Source organism: Ovis canadensis, chromosome 8 (assembly GCF_042477335.2).
Source record: "Ovis canadensis isolate MfBH-ARS-UI-01 breed Bighorn chromosome 8, ARS-UI_OviCan_v2, whole genome shotgun sequence".
NCBI classification, from domain to species: domain Eukaryota; kingdom Metazoa; phylum Chordata; class Mammalia; order Artiodactyla; family Bovidae; genus Ovis; species Ovis canadensis.
This window is the reverse complement of record NC_091252.1, coordinates 48,538,683-48,565,820: the sequence shown is the minus strand read 5'-3', so window position 1 is coordinate 48,565,820 and position 27,138 is coordinate 48,538,683. Positions and strand designations below refer to the sequence as shown.

At 42.0% G+C, this 27,138-nt stretch overlaps 1 protein-coding gene across 5 annotated transcripts in view; it reads right to left on the bottom strand.

Moving 5' to 3' along the window:
• Window positions 1-354: 354 nt before the first annotated feature.
• Window positions 355-27,138, bottom strand: part of FAXC (failed axon connections homolog, metaxin like GST domain containing) — a 74,198-nt gene continuing 47,414 nt past the window's right edge. For all 5 annotated transcript variants that reach the window (XM_069599221.1, XM_069599217.1, XM_069599219.1 and 2 more), the window contains 2 exons: window positions 22,597-22,713; window positions 355-1,156 (listed from right to left, as the gene is read on the bottom strand). In XM_069599221.1, the coding sequence (XP_069455322.1) occupies window positions 867-1,156; window positions 22,597-22,713 (407 nt within the window). In that variant the 3' untranslated portion in view covers window positions 355-866. The remainder of the gene's footprint in view (window positions 1,157-22,596; window positions 22,714-27,138) is intronic.

Sequence of the window (27,138 nt, the reverse complement as noted above, 5' to 3'; positions counted from 1 at the left end):
GTGTGTATTCCATCGGCTCGGCTTGGGCGAGTGACCGTGGCTGCTGTTGCCTGAATGTGGAATTCTTCCGCCCGCCGATCTTCACACGCACGAAGCACATTAAAGAATAAAATGTGTTTATGTCACACCTCTTCCTAGAGGTTTAAAGCGCCAGATGTTACCACATGAATCCTCACAACACCCCTGTGAGGTAGGTAGGTGGAGACTATTGTCACCCCCACTTTACAGGTGGGGGAAATGAGGCACACAAGAATTAAGGGACTTGCCCAGAACCACACAGCTAGTCACTGGCAGGGCTTAGGGTAAAACCAATACTGGCTAGCACCTAGCACAGTGCTTTGCACAGAGTAGGTGTTCACTGAATATCTATGGATTTTATTTGACTTATATTTCAACATACAATACACACACAGAAAATACAAGTGGCCACCAAAGAACATTTATCTCCTGCATTCCTTCTGAAGACATCACTCATGACTTTGAATCCTACTGGATGAAGGATGTTCAAGGATCCAACTCACACCTAAGCCCTCAGGTTGCAGGGCATCAACGTATAAGCAGTCTGTGGACAACCCGCTCTTGCACTGCTCTACCATACAATGTTAGTTTTCTAATGAAAACAAAAATGGATTTCAGGAACCATGCTGACTTTTTAATTTTTTTGCCTCTTTGCTTTAAATGGAGCCATAGGAATGGTTCTGAGTCTTGTTTGTACAAAAAAGAAATAAGGCTGCTCTACTCCAGTTAGCTTGTGAGAACTGTGCCAAGCACGAAGATCTCCTCCCAGCTCGATGGATTTCTGCCTGGGAAACTGGACTGGCCCCAGGGAGTGGCAGCTCCAACAGGAGGGTCAGCGAGGCTGGCCATCACTTCCACTGTTCATGGTCTGTGTAGTCATCCATGTCCACATCAGAGTCAAAGAGCGAGTGTCCGGTGAAATCTGTGTCTGGGGTTCTGGAAAAACTGTTCTCTGCTCCCTCGTCTTCAAAGGTCTCTGTCCTTGAGTAAAAGCTGAAGTCCAGCAGGGGCGTATGTGTTTTGCTGCCGTCACTGCTCTCCTCGGACTCATAGACGGTGTTGTCATCATCATGGTGCCACTCAGGCCAGAATTTTCTCCTTATCCTCTCACAGTACATAGCAAGATTGATCAGCTCACCTGCGGGGGGAGAAGGAAAGCAAGGGTTAGTTCTCAAAAGCAACCATCTACCAGCCACTTGGCTTTCTGGGCAACTCAGAAGAACAGTGTAGGGTAGGCATGAACAATGCTTTTCCACAGAGGCACTGTTCAAATGTTCAGATTTTATACACAGAAGAAGAAAGGTGAGTAGGGAAAGTTGAATTCAGTGAGTGGGCTGGATGAAATTCAGGAGTGAGTCCTAGGATGGTGAGGAGTGAGCAGGGTAGCTGATTCAAAATGGCAGCTAAACTACCCATCGTTTGGCTTTGTGAAGCATTTTATTATTTTATGTTCACATGTCAAGAAAACTAGTGCTTCAGCTGGTTCACCTCTAATTTATAGTCCATGAAAACACACCAACTGTTAGTTGGATTAAGTCAACCAGAAGTGATCATTCATTCCACAAATATTTGTAGCGTTGTTACAGGCTGCTATGCCAAGTAGTTGAAAAAAAAATAGGTTAGGAAGGAAATTTTGCCCTGAATCATCCATAAAATAGATAACTCAGAACTGTCTTTATGGATGAACATGCCTGCAAACACATTTAGTAAAACAGAGATTGTTTAATTTTTTAAGTAAAATTCAACACTACACCCATGATCGGGTTCTTGGCTTCGTCACCAGGTTACTTCTGTTTCCTGTGAATCAAAGGAACACTTTCATTAACTTGCTAGAATTGTCCAGGCATTCGTCTGAAACATGACACAGTATTTGGCTTTCATCTCCTAATTCCAAATGCAAACTGCAGAAAGAGGGTGAGTTTTTGCTTTTGAGCCGCCAGATGGCAACACTGCTCAAGAAGCATATCATTTGTCACCAACTCTTACAGGATTTTATTGCTCTAAGAATAGTCTCTGGATGTTTATTTTTTTTATTATATAAACACTCACTTACTGTGTAGGTAATCAATGTTTTATTGCAGAAAATTAGAAAATATAGGTAAGCAAAAAATAAAAGAATTACCAATAATCCCATTTGTCATAACATTTTCATTTATGCTGTTCCTGAAATTTATGCTTATTTATATATACATTTGGGCTTCCCTTGTGGCTTAGCTGGTAAAGAATTTGCCTGCAGTTCAGGAGACCTGGGTTGGGAAGATCCCCTGGAGAAGGGAAAGGTACCCACTCCAGTATTCTGGCCTGGAGAATTCTATGGACTCTATAGTCCATGGGGTCGCAAAAAGTCAGACATGAGTCAATGACTTTCACTTTCACTTTTCACATATATACATTTACATATATTTACATTTGCAATATAGCATTTGCAAACGTAATATATTGTACATTTGCAATGTAGTATATTGTTTCCTATGCTACTTTTTAAAAATTTTTATTTATTTATTTTTGGCTGTGCTGGGTCTTCCCTGGGGCTTCCCTGATGGCTCAGAGGTTAACTGCCCATGAGCTTTTCCTAGTTTCCCATGCTACTTTTTTCACTTAACAACATTTAATGAAAACCTTTTAATTTTACTCTATGACCACCTTGATAATTGTATTGCACTTTATTATACAGATGTACCACAGTTTCATTTTATTTCAGCTCCCTATTATAGCCATTTAGGCTATTTCTACATTAATAGCTTTATTGGTTACAGTCTGTAACTACTCTATCTCATTTTCTATCAAAGAAAATAGTATATATTCATTTTGGAAAATCTTAAGTCTGTATATAGGAATGGTATAAATATATATAATACATATATACACACACACACATATATAAAGAAGAAAACAAAAGCACCAATAATCACACCAATCCAAGGTAATGACAATTAACATTTTGGTGTGTTTCTTTCAGTATTTTTTCAATTTATGTATTGTCATTATTATCATTAGTTGTCACTTCCAGTAACATTGTAAACATTTTCCCACTAAAGTTGTTCAAAACTTGATTGCTGTTCTGCTTAAATAAACCCATCCCCTACAAAACATAAGGCAAATCCTCCTGCCTCATGGATCCTGTAAACTATTGGATTTGTACGTGGTTCACCATGTTCAGTCTTCTCAGATCAAAATAGTTCAACTCACGCTTCTGTGAGTCCATTCTGATTGCCCCCAACTTGAAGATCTATGAGCTCAGGAGCCAGAAGCTGAGAAGCCCACATCACTGCTCCTTTTGGGAAGACACATGCAAATTTTTCACCTATTTTCTCCCCCAGGGAAGCAGTTATGAAAATGCTTTAGCCGGTATTGCTGGTGACCAAAAATTAGATAAAGATCCAGAAGTGGCAGCAAAGGGCCACTGGGGTAGAGGATATCGAAGATGAACTGGGGGTCACTTCACAGCTGGGGACCACCCTCTTTGCCTCAGTCAAGTCCACTCCCAGAAAGCCAGAACCTAGGTACAAAGTGCACGGGATCTACATGATAAATGACTGTCTGCACGCCTTCTGTGGCTGTCCTCTCTACAGCCGTTTTCTTTACCTTTCATCCAAGAGAGTTGCCCCCCTTCATGACTATGTGTCATTAGAACTTTTCAATCAGGAACAATAAAAATTAATAATAACAATAGCAAACATGTATATAGGCCTTACTGTGTACCGGGCACTACTTGAAGTGCTTTATTTATTATTGAATTCATATGAACGCCCATCCCTAGTCCTGGCACCAATCCCATGAGACAGGAGCTATTACTATCTGCATTTATGATAGGAAAACTGAATCAACAGAGAAGTTAATTAACTTGCCTAAAGTCACACAGCTAGACAGTGGCAGAGCCAGGATTCAAACAAAAGCAGTCCCCAGACTCCATGCCCTTCACCAAGACTTGACCTTGCCTTTCTCCTGATGAGCTGACAGCCTGATCTGGGAATTCATAGCTTCCAGCTACCTGTCACAGAATATTTTTCAGTAATTCTTTCTAGAGTCTCAGGAATTATGAGAGGACAGGTGTTATCATTCAAAGACAATGGGCTGTCATGAAGAAGAGATCATTCTTAAGAAACGGTCTGCTTTGATAAGCAAGGACTGGGAGCTCACATGCCCATCCTCATATCCTGGCCCTGATAAAAAGAGTGAAGCAAAGAGTGAAAATTTACACTTCAATTCTCCCTTTATCTGGATTTGCCAGTCCCTTCTTATGCATAGATCCTCCACCAGCAGATCCACTCAACATGCTACCAGCCAAAAAGAATGAAAAAAGTCAGCAGTAGAAACAGGTTATATGTGTACTGTGTGTGTGATATGCTCATGTTAACATAAATGCCTATATTGAAGATGTAAACTTTGTGAAATAATTTTTTAAAACAGGAGGTTTTTTTCTCAAAGGGACTCAACAAACAGATAATATCACCTATCAGGCTGGTAAGAACTGAAGCCTGATACCATCCAGTGTGGACAGTCAGACATTGTACAACATGGTTGGTGGAAGTATAAATTGTTAAAAGCTTTTTAGGAAAGTAATTTGATGTTACCTATTGAAATTTTAAATGCACTTATATGTTGGCTCAGGACTCTACTTTTAGTACTCTATTCTACTAAAATAAAAGCATCGGAATGTAAAGATAGATGCACATGGATGTGGAATGTAGTATTATGTCAATGAAAAAAAGAGAAAGAAAACAAAGATGGAAACAGCCTGAATATCCAATAAGGATTGACTGATATTTGTTATATCAACCCTATAGAATAGTGTGCAGCTATTAAAAAAATATTCTATTTAGCAAAAAAAAATTATAAAGTCATGTATATAATGTAATCCCATTTGGTTTTAAAATAATACAAAAACAGCTATATATATGTATATAAATTTGTATATGAAAAATAAAAAGCATAGAAGGGTTCACTTCAAATTGCTAATCTTGATTTTCTATGAGAGTGATTTTGGACATCTGTGCCTTTATTTTTCATATACAAATTTACATACATGTATATAACTGTCTTTTTTGTTTTATTATTTTAAAAATAAACAGTGGGATTGCACTATACACATTATAATTTTTTCACTAAATAGAATATTATATCTTTTTAATAGCTGCACAATATTCTATAGGAAGGTGGCACTAATGGTTGAGAATCTGCCTGCCAATGCAGGAGCCTAAGAGACATGGGTTCAATCCCTGGGTGGAGAAAATCCCCTGAAGGAGGGCATGGGCTACAGTCCATGGGGTCACACAGAGTCAGACATGACTGAAGCAATCTTAGCACACACACATAATATAGGTGAGGAGATGATAAATCTTTTAAAACACACCTGCCTAATTCAACTTATTGTGACAATTATGTATTACTTCTTAATTTAAAAGTCCAATAAAATAAATTAGTAAAATGACTAATGAGCAATTATTAATATTTTCAGACAACTGGAGAGGTTATTATCAGAAAACCAAATGGCCCTTAACCCCGAGGACACTCCCAGACAGAATAAAGAACTTTTCTCTTGAAGTTTCGCTAATGGAAATATTCCCCACTCTTTGGAAAAAGTGACTCATTTCATTTTCCTGTATCACTCCAGCTCCTCCCAGCACTGCTGCAGCCTTGGACCCTTAACCAGCCAATATCTAGAAAATGGGGCCACACACACTGTTTTCAAGGTGTTCACTCAGCACCGCCCTGCTCCATGCTTGTGCTGGGTGCCAGCTATGCCCGTGGTTGCTTCCTTTAACCCTGTGTCATACAAGCAGCAAGGACGCTGAACATTTCCTCTTTAGAAGAGTTCTTATCAAACTTGAATGTGGCAATGAGGACACCCCGCCCCCTTTCCCAGTCTCCCTGAAGCTAATTCACAGATCTAAAAATACAAACACCAGCAAAGGTCACTCAAGCCAACCCTTTCCCAAGACCCAGATTCCCCCATGACCTCTTCCTAAACACCTCCAAATAGAGAACAGTAAGATATGGGGTGAATATATACATGCATGTTTTTCAAGGATTCCAGCATTCTTTCTATCTTATAATCTATCAAAAAATAACCAAAGAATACATCCAAGTACAATAAATAATTATTGATAGAAAATCTGCTGAACAGGGTTTTTCTTAAAACACAAAGGTCCATCTAGTCAAAGCTATGATTTTTCCAGTAGTCATGTATGGATGTGAGAGCTGGACAATAAAAAAGGCTGAGCACAGAAGAACTGATGCCTTCAAACTGTGGTGTTGGAGAAGATTCTTGAGAGCCCCACCTTGGACAGCAAGGAAATCAAACCAGTCAATTCCTAAAGGAAATCAGTCCTGACTATTCACTGGAAGGACTGATGGTGAAGCTGAAGTTCTAACACTTTGACCACCTGATTCAAAGAACTGACTCATTGGAAAAGACCCTGATGCTGGGCGAGACTGAAGGGAGGAGGAGAAGGGAACGACAGAGATGAGACGGTTGGATGGCATCACCAACTCAATGAACATGAGTTTGAGCAAACTCCAGGAGATGGTAAGGGACAGGGAGGCCTGGCCAAATAACAAAAACAATGGAGGGTTGTGCTTCTTACAAATTCAGGAAAATAGCATTAGGTTCTTTGATTTTGATCTGGCTCCCCAGGGCGAGCAGCGGAGTGCCAAAACCCTTTCCCTTTTGCTGTTTTACTTTCCAGGCTCTCCGTGTTCCATGCCTGTGTTAAAGAGGGCCAAATCCACATGCAATTCTCTAGTAAGGATACTCTGATCAAAATATCAAATGTGACTCCATATTAAAAGAGTTGCTGAAAAAGACAAGAAATAACAAGTATAGGTGAGCATGCGGAGAAAAAGGAACCCTCATTCACTGTTGTTGGGAATGTAAATCAGTGCCGCCACTATGAAAAACAACGTGGAGGTTACTCAAAAATTAAAAATAAAACTACCATATGATACAGCAATTCCATTCCATCTGAGGTACTTCCAGACACTGCTGATGAGAATATAAATTGAAACAGTCCTTCTAGAAAGCAATTTAGCTGTGTAGACCAAGAGTTTGCACCCTTTGAGACAGTGATTCCCCAACTAGAAATTTAGCTAGAAATTTATATGTATATATATATATATAATAAATACACAATATTCACTATAAAATGTTAGTAAAAATTATTTAAAATCACCAGCAAGAGACCTTCCCAGTAGTCCAGTGGTAAAGAATCCACTTGCCCATGCAGGGGACATGGGTTCAGTCCCTGGCACAGGAAAATTCCACATGCCCTGGGGCACCTAAGCCTGTGTGCCGCAGCTACTGAGACTGTGCTCTGGAGCCCTTGAGCCACAACTAATAAAGCCTGCACACTCTAGAGTCTGTGCTCTGCAACAGGAGAAACCACCGCAATGAGAAGCCTGACCACTGAAAGCAGAGAAGCTGGCACGTAGCAATGAAGACTTAGTGCAGCCAAAACTAAAGAAAAGTAAAACAAACCACCCACAAGTCCAGAAAAAGATTAATCACATAAATTACAGTGCAGCTGTAGGATAGGATATCTTGCAACTACTAACTACACTGTTTTGAAGAATATTTAATGACAAAGGAAATGGCCATAATACAGTTAATCAAAAACTGCAAACTGCAGGGTATAACTATTTCAACATAATGATCTCAATTTTGAAACATATATGCACACACGTACTTGATAAAAGATGAAGAAACATACTACAATATTAACAGAAGCTCTCCGTGGGTGTTAGGGTCACAAGTTATTAATAATCTTTTTTAAAAATTCTTTATCTTTGCTAAATTTTTCCAGTCAGGAAATATTTCATATCATACACAAACATATTATATATATTTTAAGAACAGTCAAATGTTCAAAGTCTGTCCTCCTACTCACCGAAATTAAGGAAAATTTCTCACTATTCTGGATGTTTCCTGGAGTAGTTTGTGTAACTAGATATTGTAAATAATATCTAGGATCAAAAAGCTAATTTTTTTAAACTTTTTGACTGCACCATGAGGTATGCAAAATCTTAATTCCCTGGCTAGGGATCCAACCCTTGCCCCCTGAAATGGAAGCATGGAGTCTTAACCACTGGACTGCCAGGGAACTCCCAAAAAGCTAATATTTATACACATGGCCTCACACAGGGGGCAAGGACAGTGTCACCCTGGCTGTCCCAAAGCTACAGCAGAAAATCGCCAGATGCAAGCCACTTGCACCCCTGGGTGTGAGCCAGTTCTCTGTTATCCAGGCTCCTGGTGGTTTGTTTCCACTTCTCCTTCCTCTTGTTACTTCTTGGGAAAGTCTCCACCACAGAAAAAGCAAAGGCAGAAAAAGAAGCTGAGACCAGATTAGTAGCTGGCCTGCACTAGCAGCTCTGATCAAAGGAGCGGCCTGGAATAATGACTGAAATGAGTTTTAAAGAGTCACTGTGAACTTGAATGACTCGTGCTCCTCCAGTCCCCAAGGAGAGCTGGAAGCTACTAACTTGTTTTTAAGAATCAAAGTGCCTGCAACTATGTGCCAACTATGCTCTGCAGATGATGGCATCAGATTCTCCCAGTGTGTGCATCTCCAAGTGAGACTCAAAATCAATTCTCCAAAAGCACCAATCATTTCTTTAAAAAGAATACTAAATGCCTCAAGTCCCTCCAGGAAGTAACAGAGGAAACCGCCAAGTCATAAATAAATCAGTAAAAGATGCCTCATTTCTTTAAGAAGGGATTCTGTACAATCTAAGGGTTCTACTGATATTGGATGCTTAAATACTTCTAAAATAACAGATGACCTCATACACTTGACCCTTGAACAAACTGGGGGTTAATTCACATAGAACTTACAGTCAGTCCTCTGTATCCAAGGTTCCTCCACATTCGTGGATTCAACCAACCATAGATTGTGTAGCACCATAGTCATCACTATTGAAAAATACCCATATATAAGTGACCCGTGCAATTCAAACTTGTGTTGTTCAGGCGCCAAATGTAGTGCCTGTGTGCATAGGGCATGTGACTGTATGTGTACAGGGTATGTGTACGCACTTGCGTAAAAGTATAAGTGTGTGAATAAGTCAGTATGTATACAACTATGTGAGTAAATGCCAGGAGCCAGCACGAGGAGTCCCGCCCGTGGCAAAGGTCATGAGGTTAAGGGGCCCGACAGGCAAAGGCGAGTCGAGCCTTAAGGGAGCCTCGCTGAATCTGCTCGTGCATCTGCCCCAAAAACCAGAGTTAGCCTGCCTTGCTGCATTATGACTTTCACCTACACTTCTGACATTACAGGGGGCTATCCCCCACCACCTCTCTCTGTAATGGAGTTAACTTAGGACCCCAGTTAATAAATCTCCTGGGAGTGTTTCAGTCCAAAAACTCCTCTGATGGCTCTCTAGCCTGCCTGACAGGATAATCCGGCCACATGTGATTGTTTACAGCCTCCCAACCGTGAGAGGCACGAGATGCTTTAAACTTTCTAAAAACAGATTCTCTTGAGAAGTTAGAAAATTATTAGTATAGTATTAGCGAGTTAGTTAGAAATTATGTTGGTGAGGGGTTTCATTGCTGAGTTAATGATTGCCGCCAGGCCTCCATATCCTCAGGCACCAGGGAGTATGACAATCAATGTAATTGGAATGTAGAAAAAGAAATATAGTAGTTTTGATGTTAGCAATACTAGACTTTTTGAGTTAATGAATTTTCTCTTTTGTTATAGATCACTGCACTGCTCTTTCTTTGTTATAAATCATTGTGTCCCTGCTATGTAAAAATGTAACTTTATCACTATCTTAAGAAAATGCACTGGTCATAGCAAACACCCTCTTCCAACAACACAAGAGAAGACTCTACACATGGACATCACCAGATGGTCAACACCGAAATCAGATTGATTATATTCTTTGCAGCCAAAGATGGAGAAGCTCTATACAGTCAACAAAAACAAGACCAGGAGCTGACTGTGGCTCAGATCATGAACTCCTTATTGCCAAGTTCAGACTCAAATTGAAGAAAGTAGGGAAAACCACTAGACCATTCAGGTATGACCTAAATCAAATCCCTTATGACTATACAGTGGAAGTGAGAAATATATTTAAGGGCCTAGATCTGATAGATAGAGTGCCTGATGGACTATGGAATGACGTTCGTGACATTGTACAGGAAACAGGGATCAAGACCATCCCCATGGAAAAGAAATGCAAAAAAGCAAAATGGCTGTCTGAGGAGGGCTTACAAATAGCTGTAAAAAGAAGAGAGGTGAAAAGCAAAGGAGAAAAGGCAAGATACAAGCATCTGAATGCAGAGTTTCAAAGAATAGCAAGAAGAGATAAGAAAGCCTTCTTCAGCGATCAGTGCAAAGAAATAGAGGAAAACAACAGAATGGGAAAGACTAGAGATCTACTCAAGAAAATTAGAGATACCAAGGGAAAATTTCATGCAAAGATGGGCTTGATAAAGGACAGAAATGGTATGGCTCTCACAGAAGCAGAAGATATTAAGAAGAGGTGGCAAGAATACACAGAAGAACTGTACAAAAAAGATCTTCATGACCCAGATAATCATGATGATGTGATCACTAATCTAGAGCCAGACATCTTGGAATGTGAAGTCAAATGGGCCTTAGAAAGCATCACTATGAACAAAGCTAATGGAGGTGATGGAATTCCAGCTGAGCTGTTTCAAATCCTGAAAGATGATGCTGTGAAAGTGCTGCACTCAATATGCCAGCAAATTTGGAAAACTCAGCAGTGGCCACAGGACTGGAAAAGGTCAGTTTTCATTCCTATTCCAAAGAAAGGCAATGCCAAAGAATGCTCAAACTACTGCACAATTGCACTCATCTCACACGCTAGTAAAGTAATGCTCAAAATTCTCCAAGCTCAGTAATACATGAACCGTGAACTCCCTGATGTTCAAGCTGGTTTTCAAAAAGGCAGAGGAACCAGAGATCAAATTGCCAACATCCGCTGGATCATTGAAAAAGCAAGAGAGTTCCAGAAAAACATCTATTTCTGCTTTATTGACTATGCCAAAGCCTTTGACTGTGTGGATCACAATCAACTGTGGAAGATTCTGAGAGAGATGGGAATACCAGACCACCTAACCTGCCTCTTGAGAAATCTGTATGCTCGTCAAGAAGCAACAGTTAGAACTGGACATGGAACAACAGACTGGTTCCAAATAGGAAAAGGAGTATGTCAAGGCTGTATATTGTCACCCTGCTTATTTAACTTCTATGCAGAGTACATCATGAGAAACGCTGGACTAGAAGAAACACAAGCTGGAATCAAGATTGCCGGGAGAAATATCAATAACCTCAGATATGCAGATGACACCACCCTTATGGTAGAAAGTGAAGAGGAACTCAAAAGCCTCTTGATGAAAGTGAAAGAGGAGAGTGAAAAAGTTGGCTTAAAGCTCAACATTCAGAAAACAAAGATCATGGCATCTGGTCCCATCACTACATGGGAAATAGATTGGGAAACAGTGGAAACAGTGTCAGACTTTATTTTGGGGGGCTCCAAAATCACCGCAGATGGTGACTGCAGCCATGAAATTAAAAGACGTTTACTTCTTGGAAGAAAAGTTATGACCAACCTAGATAGTATATTCAAAAGCAGAGACATTACTTTGCCGACTAAGGTCCATCTAGTCAAGGCTATGGTTTTTCTAGCAGTCATGTATGGATGTGAGAGTTGGACTGTGAAGAAAGCTCAGTGCCAAAGAATTGATGCTTTTGAACTGTGGTGTTAGAGAAGACTCTTGAGAGTCCCTGGGATTGCAAGGAGATCCAACCAGTCCATTCTGAAGGAGATCAACCCTGGGACTTCTTTGGAAGGAATGATGCTAAAGCTGAAGCTCCAGTACTTTGGCCACCTCATGCAAAGAGTTGACTCATTGGAAAAGACTCTGATGCTGGGAGGGATTGGGGACAGGAGGAGAAGGGGACGACCAAGGATGAGATGGCTGCATGGCATCACGGACTCAATGGACGTGAGTCTGAGTGAACTCCAGGAGATGGTGATGGACAGGGAGGCCTGGCGTGCTGCGATTCATGGGGTCGCAAAGAGTCGGACACGACTGAGCGACTGAACTGAACTGAACTGAAGACTAAATAGATCTTAAGGGGAAACAAGTTTTCTGATCGATTAACCTTTATCAATAGAAAGAAAGGTGGGGCCATAAAATGTTAATCAGTCTCCAGACCAGAAGATATTGTAAAACAAATGTGAGCCCCTTGTAAGAACAAAGATATGCTGAGAACACATTCATCTCTATGTACAACTGAAAGTATAAACGTGGACCTGGAAAATAAAGAAACGGACCAGTTCCTGGAAAGACTGGTCTCCCCCGTGTGGTCTTTTCTCGTTCTCTTCTTTTCTGGCTGAATTCCCACCTGGAGCGTGGAGGCTCACCATGTCTACTTACTTGCCCTGGCTTCTAAGACCCACGTAAGAGGGAGCCCAAGGCGGGGCACCCTCCGCTATTCAAACGGGCACCAGTGGCCCACGTAGGTGGTGCAAACTCCTTGTCTTGGAGTTTTATTGGTTTTCCAAGTAAACCAAGTTATTCAGCCTCTTTTTCCCCACTAATTTTCCTACTACACTATTTCTTTCTAATCTCCCTCCGTATCTTTAATTAAGCAATTAATCCTCAGACGCCAACGCTGTCTTCACTTTGAATTCCCTGGATCCACTGGGGCTGGACCCCAGCAAGTAAATATATGTTTGTATTCACAGGTGTGTAGGGAAATGGAAGGACAGAGTAGGAAGTAACAGGAAGAGAGAGTATATACAAAACACACTCCTAAATGAATTAAAAGTAATCAGTATCTTTTAGACCACCATGGAAAACGTGATTACATTAAAGGGAAACTATTTTAAGTGCTACAAGCATCACCAATCTGATAGTCGACTTATGAATTGAATATTCAATTCAGATAATTCCCAACATATCACAAGACAAGGAATATCTTCATGCTGATTATCTAGGAAATTAAATATAAGCCCATACTATCCTCACCTCCACTTAGTGGTAGTTTTAGAAGACCTTCAACACATGCCTGATTCCCTCCAACTAAGCCTGGTAATGTGTTATCTGAAGTCCTATCCCCACCAGTCTGGAGCATATTCCTGCTGCCATTAGCCTGGTCTGAACCTCTGGGCATACACGTGAGTACACACACACACACACACACACACACACACACACACACACACACAGAGTTACAGCCTTCACCATCTTCCCTACCCACCCACCCATGACTACCACACATGACTGCTCACCTGCCTCAGTTTCTTGTATGATTTTGCCTTGCTTGCTTGGTCCCATCCATCCATCCAACATTAATTATGAGTATTATAATGTTATTCACTGGTGATCTCATGTACACCCCCAGTCTCTCAGCCAGGGTATGTAAAGTGAAAAGCCTTAGTTTTTCAGTCATGTCCAACTCTTTGCAGCCCCATGGACTGTTGCCCATCAGGCTCCTCTGCCCATGGGACTGAAAGAGGTAAAGCTTAGGCAGGCAGTCCAAGGCCCTATAAGGAGGAGGTGAACATTCTCTGCTCCTGCTTTCCTTGAGCCTTGTGCAACAATGTATCTTACCTGAAAACTGGCCTTTCTTTAGGTCCCAACTAATGATCACAGCACAGTGTCTTCCTCATGGAAATGCTTTTCTTAGACTCTGTGTTAATGATTATAATTATAACAAATCTTGCCTGGAAACCTGTTTCTCAAGACTTGTACCTCTGATGACACAGCAATAGTATATCTCACCCAGAGACATTGCCGGAACCGTTCTCTCTGGCTAATCTTGTGCCAAAGTTATCTCAGGATGTATGCCTTGAGAAAGGGTCTGGTGGAACTCTTACAACCTTGAGGTATTCTTTTTATCTATTCTCAGCGGCTAGCTGAGAAGTATATAGGACCCTGCTTAAGCTGGTGAGGCAGGTACTCTCCTACTCCCTTCCAATGCCTCTTGCTGGAACCTTTCTCTATCCCCATTACCTTAACAAAATCTACACAAAGCTCTGAGTGACTGAAACTGTCTTTGGTTCCAGACTTAAATCTTCTCCTTCGGAGACCATGAATCTGGCAACGCCGTTTGCTGTAAGCTATCATCCGGGGGTCTCGTCCGGGATCTTCAAGACAAGGTAAGAACGTTCAGAGCTGGGACTCTTTTGCTCTTTTAATGTAAAGTCTCTACTTTGCTAACTCAGTGTGCCTGTCTGTGTGAATGTGCAAGAAGCAAGAGCTGTGTCCTGCTCCACGGTTCCATGGTGATCCTCATATGGCAGTATGCCTGTCAGGGGGTTATACCGACCTGCCAGTGTCAAGAGGCACCCAATGTCCTCATGAGGGGAACAGCCAAAAGTGGATGAAGAGTATGGTCCGAACTTCTTTTCCCTGGCAAGCCTTTCCTGGTCTCTCTGACTGCTTTCATAACTGCTTGAGGAATTCAAGGTACTAACCTAGTGTGCCAGACTGTAGACTGTCAGGAGACTTACAACCCATGCTGTTATTGAGTTTTTCTAGCCAGACCACCATTCCAAGTTTTACAGGACACTGCAGGCAGGAACACACTAGGGAGCTAAGTGGAGCTCTAGCTCCAGGGACATCTCTCAGACTGAAAATCACCCTCCTGACCCCAGAGACCCAGAGGTGAGTTCTTGTTATGGCCATGCCTCCGGACTGCATGGATGGATGCATTACGGGTGAACATGAGATTCCTGAGGACTCAGATCAGGGAACCCCAGATTTGGGCAGATTGGAAATGCAACGGGCTTCTTCCCTTAGTAATGCAAGCTCTTAGTGGACCAAAGAAAGCCCTCCAGTGAGTCTTGTCTCAACTCTTTAGATATTCTTTTTGTACAATCTGCTGGACAGCAAAAGAAAGGTTGACCTTAACACTCCATGAACATGAAAGATTATTCTTTTCCTAGCAGGCCAGCCCTCCATCACCTCCTTTTTTATCACATAGGCTGATATGGAAGCCCTCAGAAGGGGCATCTTGGCTTTTCTGTTCAGCCCTTTATAACTTACTGCTTCTACTGTGGTCAGGAATATGCTCAGGAGTGTACACAGGCACACGGAAGACGGGTGTTTCCCCTAGCGGTCCTAGCTTGGCAGTCACTCTGGAAGGCCGCTCTGCTCTACCCCGGTGGCCTCAGAGGAGGAGCAGAAATCAGGCAGAGGTTTTAATGGCGGGGAACTCGACATCAATCTGGGATGCCATCAGGTCTACCCCTCCTCGGTGGTAGAAGCGGGAGGGACGACAGTGGGACACCTGCGCTGGTAAGGACAGGTTAACTCCAGCCAGGGAAGGAAGCTTAGGTGAAAGACATGTCTCCACCCCCATCTAGAGCAGGGAGGGATGCCTCTGGTAGGAAAAAGCCACGACACTGGGTGCCGCTTTTTTCTCTCTTACAGACGGGAGCTAACAGTTCCAGAACCACCCCTCTGAATTGTATCTTGAAAAACTGGGATAAGTTTGATCCCCAGAGCCTAAAAAGCCCCTTCTAAACAGGCTTTCTTTAAGAAAAGCCCTCACCTGCCCGGAGAGACAATCCCTGCTGGGACAACGCCTTATCAGTCAGGCTAGCTCTGTCATTAGAGCCAATTTGAACACTCTCTGGTTTAAATTTTAGCTATGGAACTATGACTACAGGAAAGAGAGATGACATTTTTGATACTGAATGGCCACGATATTCTTTAGATTCTGGAGGAAACTGGTTAAAATGAAATCTTTTTGAAATTGCAAAACCGGTTCTTTTTGTTTGTGCAATTAGGAAAAAGCTGGTTTATTAAAATTCTTTTTTTTTTTTTTTTGGAGCTCCAACCCTGCCTGAGAAATAAAAACATGCCTGGGAAAAAACTCTGAAGTTATCTCTTATCATGTCCTTGAGAAACACAGCCCATTCTTTCTGGGACTCCAGCCATGAGCAAACTGGTAGAATTTCAGGCCAAAGGAAAAAAAGGCAAACAGACATTTTAAGTTTCAAGCAGAAAACTGTGAGGTTTCTGTGTGTCCCAGTGTGTGTCTCCGTCCTCGGACAACATTGCTAAAGGCTAATTGGTCAATGAGCTCTATTTAATTGGCCTAAAGAGAAGTAAGTGCTTACAAATCAATCAATTCTAAATTCAAAAAAATTAAACTAAAACGAATTTCAGGCTTGTGTGAACTGGTAAATATTCACTACTGAATTGATACCTGGTATTGATGTTTGTTTATTGATCTAATTAACACAGACATTGTGAAGATACTTTTGCAAATGATATAGCTTTGGGTGATTTATATTTACTATGCTACAAAATAATGATATAAAGTACAGGTCATGGTTGCTGAAAGAAAGTAGGATGTGGGTTTTCAATAAAAAGGCATAAGGAAGGGAATTACATTCTATCAAGGGAAAGGAAGTAAATCTAAACTTACAGGTGGCTGTTTTCTGAATGGGCAAATAAAATAACACAGAAGTATAAAAAAGGTTTGTGGCAAGGGGAAGAGAGTTTTGTGCATGATACAAGCTTCTTAAGACATTAAACTGTCTTTGAAACCTTTTATTGTTACTTTGACTAAGTGAATAACTATTGTTTCACAGTGAATAAAAGCTGGTACCAATCTGGAATTTGGTTTTCTCTTCCTGTTAAAAGAACAAAGTTTTCTTTAAATGTGGCTTTTGATGACAGACTACGGCACACATAGACAAAGCTCATTCTGCTTCTACAAAAATTAACCCCTCATCAGGGAACTTATGGAGAAGGAAATGGCAACCCACTCCAGTGTTCTTGCCTGGAGAATCCCAGGAACGGGGGAGCCTGGTGGGCTGCCGTCTATGAGGTCGCACAGAGTCGAACACGACTGAAGCGACTTAGCAGCAGCAGCGGGGAACTTAAAACAGATAAACAATGGCTATAAACTAAATAGTTGGGGTTATGGGAAATCCAAGACAGCCACTTGGCTTTTCTTAGCTCCCCGACAAACTTCACTTTTATTTGATAAGATAAAGCCTTTCCTGGCTTCAGGGTTAGTATCTCACAATGGAGAAAAAAATGTCTAAAATATGTTTTCTACGATCTCCAGTGACTGGGGCACCCACTTTGCTGGACAGGTAGTACAGACATTGGCAAGAAACTTCACAAGCTTCTTGGAGACTATCGTTTTCACTGATGTCCTCGGTCGTAGGGCAAGGATGACAGAACAAAGGCTAGGTTACATGAGATTGAATAGACTGCTAAATATGCCTACAATTTTCATGACTTTCTGTCTGACATATTACTGGCTTCTAATCTTTGTTTTCAGATATAAAGAAGCTCTCTCCTTAAGTTACTGATGTTTTAAAACAATTTAGTGATTTACATCTGTGGGTAAAATTAAAACATTTTTCTTTTTTCTCTGCCTCGTCCCTTGAGAAACTGGAGACATTTGGGTTCTGAACAGCCTCATCAAGGTAAAAAAGACTGTTTCTGGATATATACAAAAACCTCAAAGTATACCGGGGAGCTCTAAAAGAAAAATCCACCAAACTGATGTCAGGTCTACAGCATCTATTATGTTTCCCTAAATATTAAGTTCTAGGTTTGTTAATTAAGGTCTATATTTACTAAAAGTCACTTCTGACATAGTTCCTTGCAGTTATGTTACACTGCCAAGAGGTTTAATTAAGTTATTAAAAAGGACACTCTGAGCTGTCTCTAAAGCTTATCTCAGTAACCAGTCTTTGAATAAAGATCAAATGCTCCAGGATATGCAACCAGGAGATTAACAACAGGCTGTAGTCATTTAACAAACTAGGTCAGATGACCTGGAGATGTCACTGGGCTATACCTGATGGAAGTTCTTGACTTAAGTTATGATTTTACTATTACTGCTAACTATATTGCTTTCTATGTTGCCTGTTTCAAGAAGTATTGTCCCTTACATTATCAAGTGTGTGACCGAGTCATAGTTCCATATGAAACCCATAGTTATAATGGTGTGACTCTGTATATGAGAAGAAGCAACAAGAAGGAATGTTTTCCTGGACCAAGAGACTAGTGAGACAGGTGAGGTCTAGAGACTTTTGCTACTCACAGGGCCTAGTCCAAGAACAGCACGTTGAGTGGCCCATCGGTGAAATCTTTGACAGATCTGGGAAGGAGCCTTCCCAGCACTGTGGGACAAGGTGGTCATGAAATGCCCCCCAAACTATGGTCAAACTCATGGCCATAAAGGTGTCCTGAAACTGGAAACTGGCACTTGCCATCGGCATCTACAAAGATTAACTCATGAACACATAGCTGTTGACCATCAACATCTCCTGAATGGAATTCAGGGTGGAAATCAGAAATTAGGCACTCACTGTGTGCTCTGGAAAAATGGACAAAACAGGCCTTCAGACAGTTAGATATTTTCAGGTAAAGATTTTCTTGAACCTAAATTCTTGCATCTTCTCATACCTAAAAAAAAAAGCTAAAATTGTCAGTGGTGACAACTACTTTGGCTTATATGTTAATACCACAATAAGAGGCTAAAGCCTACTTGGACAAACTTAGACAACTGGCTACCTGGCTATGCTGCTGCTAAGTCGCTTCAGTCGTGTCCGACTCTGTGCCATAGACGGCAGCCCACCAGGCTCCCCCGTCCCTGGGATTCTCCAGGCAAGAACACTGGAGTGGGTTGCCATTTCCTTCTCCAGTGCATGAAAATGAAAAGTGAAAGTGAAGTCACTCAGCCATGTCCGACTCAGCGACCCCATGGACTGCAGCCTACCAGGCTCCTCCGTCCATGTGATTTTCCAGGCAAGAGTACTGGAGTGGGGTGCCATTGCCTTCTCCGCTACCTGGCTATAAGTCTCCCTAAAATAGCTGTCTACATTGGGGTTCAGACTCATTCTTCTAAAAAGAAATGGTAATATTTATTTTGTCTGTTAAGATTCAGGTTGTCATTCTTTCAACTACTTCTAACTGGGTCTGTGATACCTACATTGAAAATGTATATGAACATGCCAAATGGCTCCATTCTTATAAATAGGGAAGCCCAAGTGGACCAGGATCAAAGTTACTACCAAATGTAACCTGATTCTTTGACTCTTCCTTGGACTGCTGATTACAATAATTCTTTTACTGATATTTACTCTCAGCTTTTTAATCTACTTATCTAGTTTGTTCTTTCTAAAGGATACAATGGCTTCCCAGACAAAGTAACCGTGATGCAGAGATTCTGGTCACTCTTCAAAATGGACTCTCCTGATGTTCCACTCTTCTCACAGATACAATCTTGATTTAGAAGCTCTCCTTAGTGGTAAACTATCTTGACTGAAATAATCGTAATCATCTTATTCTTGCTGTTCGCTCTTTATATCTGTAACTGTATAATTAACTTTGTATCTAAGCAGCTTGAGACATTTAAGTTACTAATGATTGTTCATGCTTCCTATAGTTTTTACTGCCTCCTCTAGCTATTACTCAGGGCCCCTGGATCAGAGACCCTCAATATGAGGGTAAGGAGAGTATGTTGCCTCAACAATTTAGAGTCTGTGCCCCTTACCAGCAGGAAGAAGTTACGGAACGATTTCTCCACCCCTTCCCTGGCAACCATATTCTCCTACAAGAAAAAGGGAGGAATGAAAGAATTAAAGCTTGGGCAGGCAGTCCAAAGCCCTTTAAGGAAGATGGGAATAACAGACCACCTGACTTGCCTCTTGAGAAATCTATATGCAGGTCAGGAAACAACAGTTAGAACTGGACATGGAACAACAGACTGGTTCCAAATAAGAAAAGGAGTACATCAAGGCTGTATATTGTCACCCTGCTTATTTAACTTCTATGCAGAGTACATCATGAGAAACTCTGGGCTAGAGGAAGCACAAGTTGGAATCAAGATTGCCAGAAGAAATATCAATAACCTCAGATAAGCAGATGACACCACCCTTATGGCAGAAAGTGAAGAAGAGCTAAAGACCTTCTTGATGAAAGTGAAAGAGGAGAGTGAAAAAGTTGGCTTAAAGCTCAACATTCAGAAAACTAAGATCATGGCATCTGGTCCCATCACTTCAGAAACAGTGTCAGACTTTATTTTGGGGGGGTCCAAAATCACTGCAAATGGTGATTGCAGCCATGAAATTAAAAGATGCTTACTCCTTGGAAGGAAAGTTATGACCAACCTAGATAGCATATTAAAAAGCAGAGACATTACTTTGCCAACTAAGGTCCATCTAGTCAAGGCTATGGTTTTTCCAGTGGTCATGTATGGATGTGAAAGTTGGACTGGAAAGCTGAGGGCAGAAGAATTGATGCTTTTGAACTGTGGTGTTGGAGAAGACTCTTGAGAGTCCCTTGGACTGCAAGGAGATCGAACCAGTCCATTTTAAAGGAGATCAGTCCTGGGTGTTCATTGGAAGGACTGACGCTGAAGCTGAAACTCCAATACTTTGGTCACCTCATGCGAAGAGTTGACTCACTGGGAAAGACTCTGATGCTGGGAGGGATTGGGGGCAGGAGGAGAAGGGGATGACAGAGGATGAGATGGCTGGATGGCATCACCGACTCGATGGACATGAGTTTGGGTGAATTCCGGGAGTTGGTGATGGACAGGGAGGCCTGGCATGCTGCAATTCATGGGGTCACAAAGAGTCGGACAGGACTGAGTGACTGAGAGACTGAACTGAACTGAACTGAACTGAACATTCTCTGCTCATGCTTTCCTTGAGCCTTATGCAACAATGTATCTTATTTGAGAACTGGCCTTTCTTTAGGTCCAGGAACTAATGATCACACAGAACATCTTACTCAGGGAAATGCTTTTCTTAAACTCTATGTTAATAATTATAATTGTAACATATCTTGGCTGGGAATCTGTTTCTCAAGACTTGTATCCCTGATTAACAGCAACAGTATATCTCACCCAGAGACATTGCTGGAACCATTCTCCTTGGCTAATCTTGTGCCAAAGTTATCTCAGGAGGTATGCCCTGGGAAAGTGTCTGGTGGAACTTACAATCTTGAGGTATCCTTTTTATCTATTTTTAGCAGCTAGTTGAGAAGTATATAAGGCCTCACTTAAATCTGTGAGGCAGGTACTCTCCTGCCCTCTTCCAGTGCCTCTTGTTGGAAGCTTTCTCTATCCCCATTACTTTAATAAAACCTACACAAAACTTTTTGAGTAACTGAGATTGTCTTTGGTTCCAGAGTTAAATCTTCTCCTTTGGAGACCACGAATCTGGCAGCACCATTCACTATAAGCTATCAGAATCTCCAGGCAAGAACACTGAAGTGGGTTACCATTCTCTTCTGCAAGGGATCTTCCCAACCCAGGGATTGAACCCAGGTCTCCTGCATTGCAGGCAGATTCTTTACTGTCTGAAGCACCAGGGAAGCCCAAATATTGAAGAGTAACCACCCAACATGGGGCTTGACCGCATGACCGTGGAATTGAGTCCCATGCTCCACTGATTGAGCTAGCAAAGCCCTGATTAACTTCTGTCATTCCCCTTCCCCAAACCAAAATATAGAACCTTGATCCCCACATTCCCAGAACCTGGTACTTTCTTAGGTACTGTTTCAAACCAAAGATGACTCAGAGTGGTTTCCATTCATCCAAGGAGAAGAAGCCTTTCTCAGAGGCCCCAGCAGCCATTCATATTCCAACACTCCACTCCAACACACACACACACACACACACACAAACGAACACACATGAAGATCTGGTCCCTTAACATCAACCCAGGTTAAGTTGACTTTCCCTGCCCCACTGCCAACAAGAACTTGACCTCTGGCAACCATCCCCATCACTACCCACACACACATGTTCATCCTCTAGCTCTGGCCCCATTCAGCCCACTTTCACTCCACCAGTTTAGAATTAAAATTCTCACAGGCCTACATCAAGATCACACAACAAAGATACAAGATTGTATTTCTTTGGTCAAAACGTACATATAATATCAATAATAATACCTCACACAGCACCAAACTTACAAAGAATTTGTTGACATTTTTTTCTCATTTTCCCACAAAGTTCTTGAATTTTCCAGCTCTACTACTCTCCAGGTATGATCTACAGACACCTGACTGGAATAGAAGGGAATGTTTTGAACTTGTGACACAGAATCCTATGTACCTATATCCACATCTGAGACCAGTCTGTACTCAAAAGGAGCATGCAAGATAGGCAGTGAATCCATCACAACCACCCAACCTCAGGTGCCACAGCGCTGGATAAACCAGAAACTGGAAAGCCCCCACCATCCAAAGGAAATTAAGGCAGGCTGACAAAACAAGGACACTAGGGGAATTTAAGTCCTATTTCAGTGACAAGCATTAAATCCACTAGGTAGGCTGCTGGAAGAAAAGCCCTTGTGTAGAACATGGCAGGATGTGTGTCAGCTTTGCTAGGAACATGGTTTGTGCAGGGTGACAGGTGAGAAGCCCCATCTCGCCTCTTCTGCCTCTACCGATCCTGACACAGAAAACCAACCTTGGCCCTGGACACCACAGCCTGGTGTCTCCACAAAGCACAGCCAAGCTCACAGGCTTGGGCCCAGAATTCTCCACTGTGCTGCCCCCACCCCCGGCCCCCAGCAATTCCCCAAACCTGAGAGCTTCACAGGGCTTGCCTTTAATCAGCCGTTCAGGTCTCGTCCCAGGTAAGGTCCACATCGCCTGGGCCAAGTGCCCAAAGACAGTAGCATCGAGGGTGGAGAGCTTGGGCCCCATGATGTACTTCTTGTCACCTGCAGCAGAGAGAGAGAGAGAGGTCACTTCGCTGGCCCTTGCTGTCCCGCTAAGTCACAATGGCATTCAGCATCTTCCATCATCCATCTGCTTAACAGAGCATCAAAAGCTTTGCAAAACCAAATGCATGCACCTTCTTTTACCAAAAACTAGAAACAAAAGTAAAACAAAGAATTCTGTGATGTATCAACTGATATGATAGCACAGCAAGGAAATAACTGGGAACATACCAAGGTAAGCAGATGAGGGAGGGGGTTCATGGAGAAAAGGGAGAACTTATCACCCCCAGAACCCCAGAGGCACCTCCTTGTCTCCAGCTCTAGTTGTTAAAGCTTGAGATGTTTAAGAACATCTGGACATTTGCTTAAACCATCTCAAGTCAAGCACAGCCAGCCTCGGCACTTACTTTATTAAATTAATACATTTCCTCAGGGAGAACCAGAACCCTAAGCTACTTAGGAAGTTTGAGGAGGCAAGGCTCTGTATGATATCTCCATGGTCTTGGCAAGGTTCTCACCACTATGCACCAACAGGAAACAAACAAAGAGAAGCTTTAAAACTGTGGCCCAGGAGGAACTGGATCCATCCTCCTTCATATCCTGGTCCCACTGTTATTCACTATGAAAGCCTGCTCATTAATCAACCTCTCCAAGCCTCGGTTCTCCCATCTGGAAAAGGAGATGATATTAAAGGTATTTCCTAGGACCACTGTGGGGATTACATTTCATAACACATGTGAAGCACTTAGCACCAGATCTGGGTAACTCATCAAATACCAGCACTCATGATAAGAGCCCTTCTGTTTTTCCAGTCTATTCCATTTCTCACCCAAAGCTAAATTTCTAGGACATTCTTTTCACAGTGGCACTGCCTTTCATAACAACTTTTAATGATTTGTGAAATGGGCTATGAAATAGTCCAAACTCATCCTGCAGTCCAAGACTCATCACATTCTGCTCCCACCCACATGCCGGCTTTGCCCCTCACCCTTCTTTAACCCGGCAGGCCTGGGACAGCCCCATTCACCAGCCCACGTCATGCTTCCCACAGCTACACTTCTGCTTATGCTGCACCCACACATCTCCCTGCCCTCCCAGAACCTGTATGTGCCCCCTACTTCTCTCCATCTCATAAATTATATTCATCTTTCCAGCACAAGCCTTCTTTCAAAGCCATTTCATGGCAATGGAAGCTGTCAGTTCAGACAGCCCTCTTTCAAATTTCACTTTTACACATACGACCCAGATTCAAAGGGAAGAAAACGGGTTAAAGGAGAGCTACAATGGCTTCCTGACCCCCCAGAAACATTGATTTCCTTAAACTGCTAAAAGGAAAGAGTCTAAGGGAAATGCTAGAGTACAATGTGAAGTCTGTTGTAGACTCCAAATATTTGGGGGAGCAAGAGGAAAAAATGTACATGAGTTTTATAAAAACTTAGGAAACCTAAAAATAGAGCACATAAAACCTTGATTAAAAAAAGAAAAATAATAACGATAAATATAATCATTTGAATCTGTACATCAACTAATACATATAGCATTCAGTGCAAATTTACTTTTTGGCTCAGAAAATTAAAGCTAGAAGGACCCTGAGTTATTAATAATAACAGAAACAGACTAAAAATGCCAGCACCCAGTCTCTCGACTCCCAGCCTGATACTCTCTGCTCTGTTCAAGCTGCCACAGAGAGCTTCATCTATGAGATAAAGACCCCAAGGAACAGCAGGAGGGTTAAGTTGTGAATGTTTACAAAAGGATGCTTTTGATCAGGAGGGAATACAGAATATAGAAGGAGAAAGGAACAAAAGTTTAAGGGTTTTTAAAGGTACTTGCCCCCTCCCTCAAAAAATGGATAGAATTTAGCATTCATGGTAGACACACAATTATACATGTATACACACACTACAGTTATAAATTTAAAGATTATAAAAATACTCTCTGTTATTAAGAAGTCCTCAGAGTACCCAATGGCAGGAGACTTTTTTTAAAACTTCCTAATTAATTTTTTAGTTAATTTTAGACTTATAGAAAAGTTACAAAAATAGCAGTTTCTGTATACCCTTCAACCAGCTTCTGCTAATATGAACAGCTTAGGTAACCATTGAAAAAGCAAGAGAGTTTCAGAAAAACATCTGCTTCTGCTTTATTGACTATGCCAACACCTTTGACTGTGTGGATCATAATAAACTGTGGAAAATTCTGAAAGAGATGGGCACCTGCCTCTTGAGAAATCTGTATGCAGGTCAGGAAGCAACAGTTAGAACTGGACATGAAACAACAAACTGGTGCCAAATAGGAAAAGGAATACGTCAAGGCTGTATACTGTCACCCTGCTTATTTAACTTATATGCAGAGTAAATCATGAGAAACGCTTGACTGGAGGAAGCACAAGCTGGAATCAAGATTGCAGGGAGAAATATCAATAACCTCAGATATGCAGATGGCACCACCCTTATGGCAGAAAGCGAAGAAGAACTAAAGAGCCTCTTGATGAAAGTGAAAGAGGAGAGTGAAAAAGTTGGCTTAAAGCTCAACATTCAGAAAACGAAGATCATGGCATCTGGCCCCATCACTTCATGGCAAATAGATCGGGAAACAGTGGCTGACTTCATTTTTAGGGGCTCGAAAATCACTGCAGATGGTGGCTGCAGCCATGAAATTTTAAAAGATGCTTATTCCTTGGAAGGAAAGTTATGACCAATCTAGATAGCATATTAAAAAGTAGAGACATTACTTTGCCAACAAAGGTCCGTCTTGTCAAGGCTATGGTTTTTCCAGTAGTCATGTATGGATATGAGAGTTGGACTTTAAAGAAAGCTGAGCACTGAAGAATTGATGCTTTTGAACTGTGGTATTGGAGAAGACTCTTGAGAGTCCCTGGGACTGTGAGGAGATCCAACCAGCCCATCTGAAAGGAGATCAGTCCTGAGTGTTCATTGGAAGGACTGATGCTGAAGCTGAAACTCCAATACTTTGGCCACTTGATACAAAGAACTGGAAAAGACCCTGATGCTGGGGAAGATTGATGGCAGGAGGAGAAGGGGATGACAGAGGATGAGATGGTTGGATGGCATCACCAACTCAATGGAGATGAGCCTGAGTAAACTCCAGGAGTTGGTGATGGACAGGGAGGCCTGGTATGCTGTGGTCCATGGGGTCGCGAAGAGTCGAACACGACTGAGTGACTGATCTGAACTGAGCTGGGTAACCACAGTACATTTATTATTGCTGTCATTGTTTAGTCACCCAGTCATGTTGGACCCTTTTGCAATCCCATGGATTGGGATTCTCCAGGCAAGAATACTGGAGTGAGTTGCCATTTCCTTTCTCCAGGGAATCTTCCCAACCCAGGGATCAAATCCATGTCTCTTGCCTGCATCTCCAGCCTTGCTGGCAGATTTTTTACCACTAAGCCACCAGGGAAATCCCTCAGTACATTTACCAAAACTAAGAAATTAACATCAATATGATTCAATTAACTGTGCTGTACTCTTCATTAAAATTTTAGTAGTTTTTCAACTACTGTTCTTCTCTGCTTCAGGATCCCGCATTGCATGTAGCTGTCAGGTCACCTTAGTTCCTCAGTCTGTCCTTGTCACACACCCCCACCTCCCCCCACCCACATAGCCATGCCCTACAAGAGCTTAGTTCCCTGACCAGGGATTGAATCCCATAAGTGAGCACAGAGGCTTAACCACTGGACCACCAGGGAAGTCCCTCCTTGTCTTTTATAACCTCAACATTTTTAGAGAATACTGATCAGCTATTTTGCAAAATGTTCATCAACTTGGGTTTGTCCAAGGTGGTTAATCATTAGAGTAGTAATCCATATTTACAAATGCTCTTGTGATGCTTATTTCATATGTCAACCTGACTACTGCATGGGGGACTAAGTGATGTGGTCAAACATTATTCTGGGATTTTCTATCAGGGTGTTGTGGGCAAGATTAACATTTAAGTGATAGGCTGAGTAAAGCAGAACACTCTCCCTAGTGTGGGTGGGCTTCCTCCAGTTAGTTGAAGGTCTTCATATGACAAAAGGGCTGACTCTCCCCAGAGGAAGGGGAAATTCCTACTGCCTGATTGCCTCTGAACTAGGACAGAGGCCTTTGCTGACTTCAGACTTAAATGGAAACATTGGCTCTTCCAGGGTCTTGAGCCAGTTCTGACTGGAACTACACCATCAGCCTTCCTGGGTCCCCAGCTTGCCAACCCCCTCTGCAGATCTTGGTATCTGTAAGCCTCCAAATTGTATGAGTCCGTATAAATTTATTATATAAGAGAAACAGACATGGATAGATCCAGATATCTAGATCTACATCTCCTACTGGTTTATTTCTTTGGAGACCCCTGACACCCTTTCTCAGAGCTTCATATCAGGAGGTCCACAATGTCCATATGTCTTATCACTGGGGATATTAACCC